This window comes from Canis aureus, chromosome 37 (genome assembly GCF_053574225.1).
Source record: "Canis aureus isolate CA01 chromosome 37, VMU_Caureus_v.1.0, whole genome shotgun sequence".
Taxonomy (NCBI): domain Eukaryota; kingdom Metazoa; phylum Chordata; class Mammalia; order Carnivora; family Canidae; genus Canis; species Canis aureus.
In genome coordinates this window covers 3,835,606-3,847,431 of record NC_135647.1, presented here as the reverse complement: position 1 = coordinate 3,847,431, position 11,826 = coordinate 3,835,606, and the positions used below count along the sequence as shown (strand labels likewise).

The window sequence follows — 11,826 nt, the reverse complement described above, 5'->3', positions numbered from 1 at the left end:
GGAGTCCCGGGATCGAGTCCCCCCATTGGGCTCCCTGTATGGAGCCTGCTTCTCCCTCTGCCTGTGTCTCTGCCCCTCTCTCTCAGTCTGTGTTTCTCATGAATAAATAAATAAAATATTTAAAAAAAATAAAAAAAAAAGCTACTGCTATTTAAAAAAAATAATAAATAAATAAATAAATTAATTAATTAATTAATTAAATAAAAGCTACTGCTATTAATAAAAGAAAACAAAGGGAAAATTATAGTGACCTTGGGTTTGGCAAAGATTTCTCAAACAGAACACAAAAAGCACAAATTACATAGTAAGTTAAACTTCATAAAAATCAAAAACTTCTCTTTGAAAGACTTAAGGAAAAGACAAGCCATAAACTGAGAGAAAATACTTGCAAAATTTCCAACAAAAGATTTGTATCTATTAAGAACTTTTTTTTTTTTTTTAAGATTTTATTTATTCACGAGAAAGAGAGACATACATAGGCAGAGGGAGGAGAAGCAGGCTCCATACAGGGAGCCTGATGTGGGACTCGATCCTGGGAATCCAGGATCATGCCCTGAGCCAAAGGCAGACGCCCAACCACTGAGCCACCCAGGTGTCCCTAAAGAACTCTTTTAAAGTCAGTAAGTAGATGATCTGGCTTTTAAAATGGGGAAAATTTGGATGCTTTACCAAACGCTGTATACAGTGAACAAGCAAGTGATAGGATGTCACTATCCTCAGTCTTTAAGGAAATGCAAATTAAACCTGTAGTGAGCTGCTGCTGACCTATCAGAATGAAATTTGCAAGACAAATACATGACTGTACTGTGGTGACATACTAAGGTTATGAAGCAAGTGGATCTCCTGCAGTGCTGGTAGCCGTGTTAAATATTACAAATGCTGTGAAAATGGCCATTTCTTAAAAACACATTCCAAAGGATTCAGCCATTCTACTCCCAGGTATATTTACCTAACAAATAAAAGCAATGTACACAATGAAGACTAGTTTGCAAATTTTCACAGTGATTTCTTTTTTGTTGTTTTGTACAATTTTTTTTATAAAGATTTTATTTATTTGAGAGAGAGTGAGCACAAGCAGTGGGGAGGGATAGAGGGACAGGCAGAATGCCTGCTGAGCAGGGAGCCCAACATGGGGCTCAGTCCCAGGACTCGAGGATCATAACTTGAGCCGTAGGCAGTTGCTTAACCAACTGAGCCACCCAGGGTAGGAATTCTGCTTCTCCTTCTGTCCCTCCCGCCGCCCTCACTTGTGTGCATGCGCGTGTGTGTGTTCTCTCTCTCTATTTTTTTAAAATAAAGTATGAGCAGAGGGAGAGGGAGAAACCAGCTCCCCACAGATCAGGAAGGTGAACATGGGACTTGATCCCAGGACCCCTAGGATCATGACCTGAGCTGAAGGCAGATGCTTAACCGACTGAGCCACCCAGGCACCCCAATAAATAAAATCTTTAAAATGTTTTGTGTAAAGCCTAGATTAGGCTGAACTTGTCAATATATTCAATATGGTCAGCATTACATACTAAAATAACCAGATGGCCCACAAAAGGGTTTGGAGTAGGGGAAAGTAGATCCCTATTAATACAAATGGATAAATCCTAAATAAAAGGATAGATCTAATGCAGTTAGGTACTGAAAGATAAAACATTATGACAAGTTGGGGTTTAAATCCTAGGGATGTGAGATTGTCTCAGTACACACTTGAAATTCTTCACATTCAAAGGGGGAGAAGGAGAAAGCCCATAATCCTGATAAAACAGAATTGATACAATTTAACAGCTAAGCTAGGAAAAGAAATTTTGACTTGATAAAAGCTATGTTTCTAAGCCTAACATAGCATGGTAAATGGTTAATGGTGAAGCTTTTAGAAAGAGCTGTAAGGTCACGAACTAGAGAAGAATGGATCACAATTATGAATTCTTTTCAAGGTCCCAGCCTGGTGCAATCAAACCAAATAAAGCTAATTATGGGAAGGAAAAAAACTCATTTACATAAGAAAATCCCAAGAGCAAGTAGAAACAAGTGGCCAGATTTTAAAATAACCCTAAATTAATTGCTTTTTTATATGCCAGCATAGACAAGTGTAGAAACTGGGTGTAGTGGGGGGAATGGGAAAGAGGGGGAAGGTTGGTGAGGATCTGTGATGAGAAGTAAATGTTATTAAGAGATGTGGGATGTGCTGAACCGGTGGCTCAGCAGTTTAGCACTGCCTTTGGCTTGGGGTGTGATCCTGGAGACCTGGGATCGAGTCCCACGTCAGGCTCCCTGCATGGAGCCTGCTTCTCCCTCTGCCTGTGTCTCTGCCTCTCTCTCTCTGTCATGAATAAATAAATAAAATCTTTTAAAAAAGAAATGTTAAAAAAAGGATGTGGAAAAGATATTCTAAAAAGTTCTGGAACATGTTGTTACCTCTTCTTGCCTTCCTTAAAGTTCTTTGTAAAAAATAATAGAAATAAATAAATAAGTTAATTAATTAAAAAAATATAACCTAACTCTGTCTACCATGAACAAAAATGGAATTTGCTGGAAGAATATCATGGTCCTGAAGAAGTAGAAACCAGAGTGGCACTGGGGATTCTCTTAACAGAGGTTCATCAGCAGTGTCTAAGTGCTGTCTGATTTTCTTCCCTTTCCTGAAATGGCAAGACATAGCCTAACTCAGTGGGCAAGATAGCTTGGTTGACATTCTCTTAAGACTACATCAAGGGCCAGCTATCCCCTCAAAAGAAATTGAAGTGTCATCAGAAGAATTGATTCTAGTTAGCCAAAATGCAACACATGTCTGCTACACAGCCTCGGGGCCCTTGCAACTTTGCTGTTTATAAAACTGACCCCTACTCACCCTGCCCCCTTCAGGATACTGCAGTTGAATTTTAGGTTTTAGCTAAGTAGGTCATTAGGTGAACCCAGAAGGACAGGAGTTGGCCTATCAGAGCTCCCGGGGCCTCTGGGTGGGAGAACTCTGAGGTGTGTGTGTTGTATATTTACCAGAGCAGTTCCCCAGCAAGATCATTGAGTTCCATTTACCCACAGTGTAACTTTCTTGACAACAGACCTTCTACTGGCTTTCTTCCCTTCCCTGTTGCTAGTTCCTTATATCATCCAAACACAGTCCCTGCACTCAAAATTCTTAACGCCAGTCAGCTTCTAGAACTCAGAGAGATGTTGGGGAACTATAAGGAGGAACAAAGGAAAATCAGGTAACAAATTGTTAGAACTTTGGCACACCAGTTTTAAATTAAAAGCTAAGCATGAGGGACACATGGGTGGCTCAGTGTTTGCACATCTGCTTTGGTTCAGGTCGTGATCCTGAGGTCCTGGGATTGAGTCCTGCATTGGGCTCCCCATACGGAGCCTGCTTCTCCCTCTGCCTATGTCTCTGCCTCTCTCTCTGTCTCTTATGAATAAATAAAATCTTAAAAAACAAAAACAAAAACAACAAAACACACACTACCAAGCTTAGAATGAAAATGTCCCCCAAGGCCTTTATATTACATCTGAGCCTTATATTTCACCACCTTCAACTTCCAGATGTGCCAGAGACCAAAAAAGAATTTGAATACAACAATATAGCTAGGCTGCCTTACAAGCTACACCTCTATAGATCAAATGTTAACCAAAAGCTCTCTAAGCATTGTCAGGAGAGGGGGCTTTAGTAATTCCTGGTAATGCACATGAGTCAAACACAGCCATTTAGCTCCTGAGTCTCCCTAGATCCTATTACACACGATAGTAAACTACAAAAGACATAATCTTACCCTGATGAAGCCACTTAAAAGTCAAGGTGAGGGAAAAGTGACAAAGCAGAGCACAGGAAACTTAAAAACAGATGAAAATATAAGCATTGCTAAGCAATCCTTTTCTAGAAATCTATTCCACAGGTACACTCACACTTGTGAAATGATCCATATTTAAAATTATTACAACTTTGGGATCCCTGGGTGGCACAGCGGTTAAGTGCCTGCCTTTGGCCCAGGGTGTGATCCTGGAGACCCGGGATCGAATCCCACGTCGGGCTCCCAGTGCATGGAGCCTGCTTCTCCCTCTGCCTGTGTCTCTGCCTCTCTCTCTCTCTCTCTCTCTCTGTGACTATCATAAGTAAAATAAAATAAAATAAAAAATTAAAATAAAAAATAAATAAAATTATTACAACTTTAACCTATCAGAAGACTAGGAATTATCTAAATGTCCATGCTTACAAGCCTGGTTTATATAAATTATAGTTCAGTTAAACAATTATAATCTGAAGCAGTAGAAAAGAAGAAATTCTTTAACATATAAAACCAAGACTAAGATAAAGTACTGGTATGTACAACAATATTTTTCACAGAACCAGAACAAATTATTCTAAAATTTATATGGAACTGCAAAAGACTCCGTACAGCCAAAATAATCTTGAGAAAACAGAACAAACCTGGAAGTATCACAATCCCAGATTACAAGATCTACAACAAAGATGTAGTCATCAAAACAATATGGCACTGGCACAAAAAGACACATAGGTCAGTAGAACACAATAGAGAGCCCAGAAGTAAACCCATGTTTTTGTGGTCAATCTATGACAGGAATTAAGAACATACATTGGGAAAAGACAATCCCTTTTATAAATGGTGTTGGGAAAACTGGACAGCTACATGCAAAAGAATGAAACCAGACCACTTTCTTACACCATATGCAAAAATAAACTCAAAATGGATTAAAGACTTAAATGTGAGACTTGAAGCCATAAAACTTGAAAACAGCCAGTAATTTCTTTGATACCAGCCATAAAAACATTTTTCTAGGTATGTTTCCTGAGGCAAAGGAAACAAAAGCAAAATTATACTATTGGTACTTCACTAAGGTAAAAAGCTTCTACACAATTAAAGAAACCATTAACAAACAAAGGCAACCTAATGAATGGGAGAAGATATTTGCAAATGATATACCCAATAGAGTTGATAATTAAAATCTATAAAGAAGTTCTACAACTCAACACCAAAAAGCCAAATAATCCGATTAATAAATGGGGAGAGGACCTGAATAGACATTTTTCCAAAGAAAACATACAAATGGCCAACAGATACATGAAAAGATGCTCAACATTGCTAATCATCAGAGAAATGCAAATTAAAGTCACAATGAGACATCACTTTACATTTGTCAGAATGGCTAAAATAAACACAAGAAATAAGTGTTGGTGAGGATGTGGAGAAAAAGAACTGTGCAGTGTTGATGGGAATATAAATTGATGTAGTCACTCTGGAAAACAGTATGGAGGCTCCTCAAAAAGTCAAAAATAGAACTACCCTATGATCCAGCAATTCCACTACTGGATATTTACCCAAAGAAGACAAAAACACTAGTTTGAAAAGGCATAGGCATCCCTATGTTTAATGTAGCATTATCTACAATAGCCAGGATATGGAAGCAACCCAAGTGTCTCTAGATAAATAAATGGATAAAGAAGATGATATAGGTAGATATAGAAGATGTGGTATAGCTAGAAAGATAGATATAAGTGTATAAAAATGTGAGAAAGATATATTGTATTATATATAGGTATATATTCCACTACATTATATTTCACATATAATGGAATATTGTTTAGCCATAAAAAAAAAAAATGTTGCCATTGGCAACAACATAGATGGACCTAGAAGGTATAATGTTAATGAAATAAGTCAGAGAAGGGCAATTACCATATGATTTCACTCATACGGAATTTAAGAAACAAATGAAACAAAGAGACAAACACAAAAACAGACTTAAATACAGAGAACACACTGGTGGTTGCCAAAGGGAAGGTGGGGGAGAATGGGTAAAACAGATAAAGGGGATTCAGAGGACACTTAATTGTGATGAGCACCAAGTAATGTATCGAACTAATAATGAATCATTACATTGTATACCTGAAACTAATATAACACTGTATGTTAATTATTCTTCAGTTTAAAAAAAGTAAACACTGGGATAAAAACTATTAGTCTAAATTAAATGTTACTATGTATTAAAAAAGACTAAAAAAATAAAACGAGACTAAAGAAAGGGATATAGGTATATTTTCTTGGATATAGACAGAACACCTCTGGAAAGTATAGAAGAAGCTGCTACTTTTCTAAATCCGGCGTTTCCTTCGAGGAGGGCAAAGCTCCAAGATGATACCACTCCTGGTTTCAGCAGAGGTGAATGACTTCCCTGACTGAGGCTTTGGGGAAAATAAACGGAATGTGTTCAGCTGGGTTCTTTCTTTCTGAGGAGCGAGGGCTTTGACGTGCTCTGCTGCTCTTCCAGGGTCGAGGCAGGCTTCATGTCATATGATCATTGAAGAAGAATAAACACATCGCTGGACATGGAAGATCTCCAAAAATTTACTTCCTAATAATTCTTCCTGAGACTAGTGGAAAACTTGCTCCAGATTGAAATGGGGGTGTGAAGCAGAAAAAGGAAAGAAACAATAGTATAGCGGAAACATAGGGGTCCAATGGGGGAGGGGAGGGGGGATTCCTGGGTGTTGGAGGGAAACCCTAAAATATTTGTTGGCATGTGGCAGGTGCAGATCGGAACAACAACATAGTGGGCTGCATGATGGGCTGCTTCCAGAGGGAACCAGAGAGGACTATTAATGTGAAACTCTTGAGAGTACTGGAACAGCTACAGGGAGTGGGGATGGATTAGTGAAGCTAAAGTAACAAAACAAGGGAACGAACAAGACTCCAGGGAAAACAGAGTTGTATGAGGAAGGAAATCATATTACATGATAACTCAGCCATGAAAAATATTAGAGTATTCCTATTTGTTTTAATTAAGTTACATGATAATTAACAATGACATAGTTAATGCATCTTTCAATGATGGCATGATTATACTAAGGAGAAGGAAGGGGACGCCTGGGTGGCTCAGCGGTTGGATGTCGGCCTTTGGGTCAGGGCGTGATCCCAGAGTCCATGATCGAGTTCCACATCGGGCTCCCTGCATGGAGCCTGCTTCTCCCTCTGCCTGTGTCTCTGCCTCTCTCTCTGTGTCTCTCATGAATAAGTAAATAAATCTTAGGAAAAAAAGAGAGCAAAGAAGGGCATGTGGACACAGGCAAGGGACAGGGTTAGAACACTACGTCCTTATCTGTCATATTAAGAAGTAAAGGGGAGAGGGATCCCTGGTGGCTCAGCTGTTTAGCCCCTGCCTTCCGCCCAGGGCGTGATCCTGGAGTCCCGGGATGGAGTCCCACGTCAGGCTTGCCTGCATGGAGCCTGCTTCTCCCTCTGCCTGTGTCTCTGCCTCTCTCTCTCCCTCATGAATAAATCTTAAAAAAAAAAAAAAAAAAAAAAAGCAAAGGGGAAAAATACCTAAAATTGAAAAGAAATAAAAATTAGCAATGTATAAGGGGCACCTGGGTAGGTCAGTTGGTAAAGCATCTGCTCAAGTCAATGATCTCAGGGTCCTGGGATCGAGCCCTAAGTTGGGTTCCCTGCTCAGAGGGGGAATCTGCTTCTCACTCTCTTTTTACCCCTCCGCCACTTGTGCTTTCTCTTTCTCTCTCATATATAGAAATCGTTTTCTTAAAAAAAGAAATTAGAGACCTTGCCTGCACTTACCCTGAGCCAGTGGCTCTACTCACCCTGCATCCAGTGAGGTGCACCACGTACCTGATGCAGAGTGGACATGGGCAGAGTGATGGTGGTGGCCAGGCTTGGACTGGGGCTGCTACTTCTGACGCTGCTCCTACCCATGGAGGTTTATTCAAATCAAGCAACTTATAACGCTTGCAAATAACTCCTCCCCCAGTATGGAGTACCTTGACTGCCCCACATCCAGCTAACCCCACCCTCAGGCAAGCTGGTGGTGCTCTGCTGTCAACAGCCAGTTTCTTCGTTTTGTTTTAAATATTTATTTATTCATGAGAGACACAGAGAAGGGGGCAGAGACACAGGCAGAGGGAGAAGCAGGCTCCCTGCAGGGAGCCTGATGTGGGACTCAGTCCCAGGACCCCGGGATCATGACCTGAGCCAAAGGTAGATGATCAACCACTGAGCCACCCAGGTGCCCCAAAAGTTTTACATTGTTGAGCAACCACTGTTTCTTGGGAACTGAACTCTTTCCTCTGAGGCTTTGAATTAGACATTGCATTTGATTTTTTATATAGTAATTGACATGTGCGAGGGCAATGATGGATTGGAGCCTACCCCAGATCGAAGCATAATGAGTAAATTTTGCTTCTATGCTTATTACTCATTCCCATTCAACAAGAGTGCCAGATTCACTTTGCTAAACTGACTGCAAAGGGTAGAAGTATGTTGACTTCAACTAATTTCAAAATGCTTATTTCTGCATATGTTGAATACTTTTTACAATTAAAAAAAAAGATCAGTTTTGAAGGTAAAATTGACAAATCTTGGAACTAAAAAGGCAAAATATGTGCAGGAGCCAAAATTGGAAATCAAGTATTGGGGAAGTGAAGACTGGAAGCTTGCTTACATTACATTCGGAAAAAGTTTTATACTCTTTCTGTAAATGCTGGATTTTTTTTCTTTTTATTAAACTCTGAATCAGAATAGTCACATTTGGAATCCTTTCTGTTTAGTCAATATTTTTAGATAGTTAGAACCTTGTTCTCAGCCTAAAGTGGGCTTGGTTCTGGAGAGTAAATCTTTTCACAATTGCCTAGATGCATAGAAAGCTTTTTATTTTTATTTATTTATCATTCATTCATTCATTCATTCATTCACAAGAGACAGAGAGAGAGGCAGAGACATAGGCATAGGGCGAAGCAGGTGCCCTATGGGGAGCTGGGTGCGGGACTTGAGCCCAGGACCCCAGGATCACAACCTGAGTCAAAGGCAGATGCTCAACCACTGAGCCACCCAGGTGTTCCCTACATAGAATTTCTTAACTATCTAAAAGAAAACACTGAAAAATACCATTTCAACTTTTTTATTATTTCTTTCCATTTCCAGGCTAAAGCAGTGGGATAAACAGCCGCACCAGGTAGCTGCATTTAGAAAAATTAATTCCTGTGAAATCCAATTAGGAAATACAGTACCTCTGCATAATTCTCAGGCCACCCAGACCAATTCTCGGTTGTCAAAATTTGCAAGTGATATTTTAGAGTAGTGTACTCTTTAAGCTCCTTCATGCAAGGCAAGTTATTGCATGTCATGACAGAGAGAACGTAACAAGTCCAAAATTTAACGAGGAGGTTGCTGTTTATTTCCCTTTTGATGGTAGAATCAAATCTGTCCTCAAGAATCTCAACAAGAATAGGAATAAACTTCAAACGCTTGGCTTTTTTCTGGCTGACAGGGTTTAAGTAACACCAACTGGCTATACCCTGGAGCAGCAAGATCTTCGCTTTGGGTGCCATTGGGTGATTTTGCAGCAAGTGAGCTACTTCTTTCATGTACTTAGCTACAAATTTCCCAGTGGTTGGTCCTCCTAGAAAACAAGTATTTGCATTTCAGAAGTATTTGGTCTATCTAGGAGCTAGTGACATTTGAGTGCTGATGTATCTATATTCTTTTTGTTGTCTAATAACACTTGAATACTCAGAATTGTCTTTTTCTTTTTCTCCTCCCTGGTGTGTTGCTGTAAACTTGAAAAAGTGTGTTGATAAGCAAAAAATATGCCACGTGCTGGCAGTTCCCTGCCTGCTAAAGTCTCCTCCCAGGTTCCTTTATTCAAGCACCTAGGCATCAATATGTCAAGGTGAATAAAACCATCTGTGCTCCCTCATGGTCTCATTCCTGATTCTCTGTTTCCAGGATGTGGAAAATGCCAGAGATTAGGCCAAAGGAAAAGAAAACCCAAAGGCCGCCCTGCAAAGCCATGGTCTGATTGAAAAAAAAAAAAAGAGGTTTTTTATGAGTTGTTGTCCAGTGCTATCCTGTTCTCTCTGGTTTCTCATTTATCAGCCCAATTTTTGCAGATCTGGGACACACATGACCTTACAAGATTTTCCTTGCTTTGATTACTGACCCAACCAGGTCCTAGAAGCTACTTTCATTATATACTTGAACCCCAGATTTCCCTAGTTCAAATCTCAAACCCCAAGAAGGTACTAGCCAAGAAAACATTGGATGAAGAGTATTTAGACAGTGAGGAGTAACTGGCATGGTTGGCCAGATTCCAGCCACTGAAGTTTTGATCTGGCTTGGAATTCACTTATTGGCACTACCTCAGTCCCACAGGTTAGAGGATATTCTAGCCAACAGCTTTCCCTGAATCCTGGGCATAAGCCCTTCCCTGCCTTCCACCCATATTACTAAGGCTACATAACATGCAGTTAAGGAATTCTGACCCTTTTATAAATAGCTAGCTTTTCCCCCAAATGATGAAAAAAGCTATACAGGGAACTGGCCTTCTCAAGTGGTGGGTGCTGTTTACCCTTCTTTCTTTCACATGAGAGTCTCCTGACTTCTAGCTTTATGCCAATGGTTCTCCCTCATTCTGGCACCTAGGACCCCTTGGCCCTTGAAAACGGTAAATGTTTTCTCTCACGGACACCACTTGAAAAAATTTGGTCTATCAAAGTCCATCTAAGGTAACTCATTTTTCCATTAAAAAAGTGCTCAGTCTTATCTATGATACTTAGAGCTACTAGCCAGAGCTTCTGATCAAGAGACATGTTGTTGCAGATTATCGGTAAACTTTTATCGTATATCCTGAAATTTATTAGAAAAAAGAGTGGAGTGAGTTTACACCTGACAATCACTAGAGTGGCATGTGTTTAAGCAGTTTACCATTTGACTTTCTGGCTGAATATCCATTAACAGCTGCTTTTCCCTGATGTACTGAGTATCTTTCCTAGTAGGTGTTTTAATAGCATAAAGCTTTTAATTGATTTTTTCTAAGGCAGCTTCTGTGAGACACATTTTTACAAGGTAAAATATCAAGTAGTTCTACTTTGTGTTGACATCATATTACTGGGTTGGAGTTACATCAATTCAGTATAGATTCTTTGATTTTTTTTTTTTTTTTACATATTAATGAGAACTTTGTTAGACAATTTCAGCATATATGGTTTTAATGAATAAAAGTGAGAAAATCCTTAGTCCTTTATTTGATGGACTTACTCTTTAAAAAGGTGAGATCCTCGAGAAAATGGTAACTATCTTTGGTGGTACAAAGATAAAGAACTAAGGATTTGGGTGAAGGAAATGTTACTGGAATCTTAAGACCAGAGCTGTGAAAATCACTAACTTACAGAGTGATGATAAGCAAAAATATTTCAAAAGACCTATGTCAGCATGACTGGTTAAGTCAGTACCTGTAAAGGATAGTAGTCCCATTCTATTTGCAGCTTGAGCCCTCTTCTCAATGGCTAGAGATTCATTCTTCAATAAACGGCCAAGCACCACAATTTTTTCCTTGTGAGAAATAGTCTCAGCTAAAGGGATATCTTCTTCCTCTTCATTCTTAATGAAAAAGCGTTTAACAGTGACATTCCAGAACTTCTGGGAGCGCCTATACAGCCCCGCAAAATACTGGTGAATCTGAGCACAAAATTGCATAAAGTAAGCATAGGCCTTAGCCATTGTGTGAAAAAGGCCAGTGAGTGGTGCGTCAGTTCCACTTCTGTTCTGGCAGCAACTGAACTGATTAGTCAAGAACTCTGGAATGCATCACTTAGCAACACTGGAATGGAATACACAAATCAGGGGAAGCATGGATGCCTTCATTCTTCAGGCTGGTGGCATGGAAGGTATCCTACAATTCCAGCTAAACCAAGTTTACTTTCATTTCTCTGGTGCATAGAACCTCGACTTAGACCAAATTGGTTTCTTCTCACGCACACTAGGTACATTTCTGCCTTTGCACCTTTGCTTGGGCAGCGCCGACTAGGAACTTTCCTGT

The 11,826-nt window shown here is 39.8% G+C and overlaps 1 protein-coding gene across 1 annotated transcript; it reads right to left on the bottom strand.

The window, feature by feature from the left end:
- Positions 1 to 8,891: 8,891 nt before the first annotated feature.
- On the bottom strand, positions 8,892 to 11,584 carry ARMH2 (armadillo like helical domain containing 2). The gene is made up of 2 exons (XM_077886127.1): positions 11,240 to 11,584; positions 8,892 to 9,408 (listed from the first exon to the last, which is right to left on the bottom strand). The coding sequence occupies exons 1-2, from the start codon at positions 11,505 to 11,507 to the stop codon at positions 8,981 to 8,983; spliced, it is 696 nt and encodes a 231-aa protein (XP_077742253.1). The 5' UTR covers positions 11,508 to 11,584; the 3' UTR covers positions 8,892 to 8,980.
- Between the last annotated feature and the right edge of the window lie 242 nt (positions 11,585 to 11,826).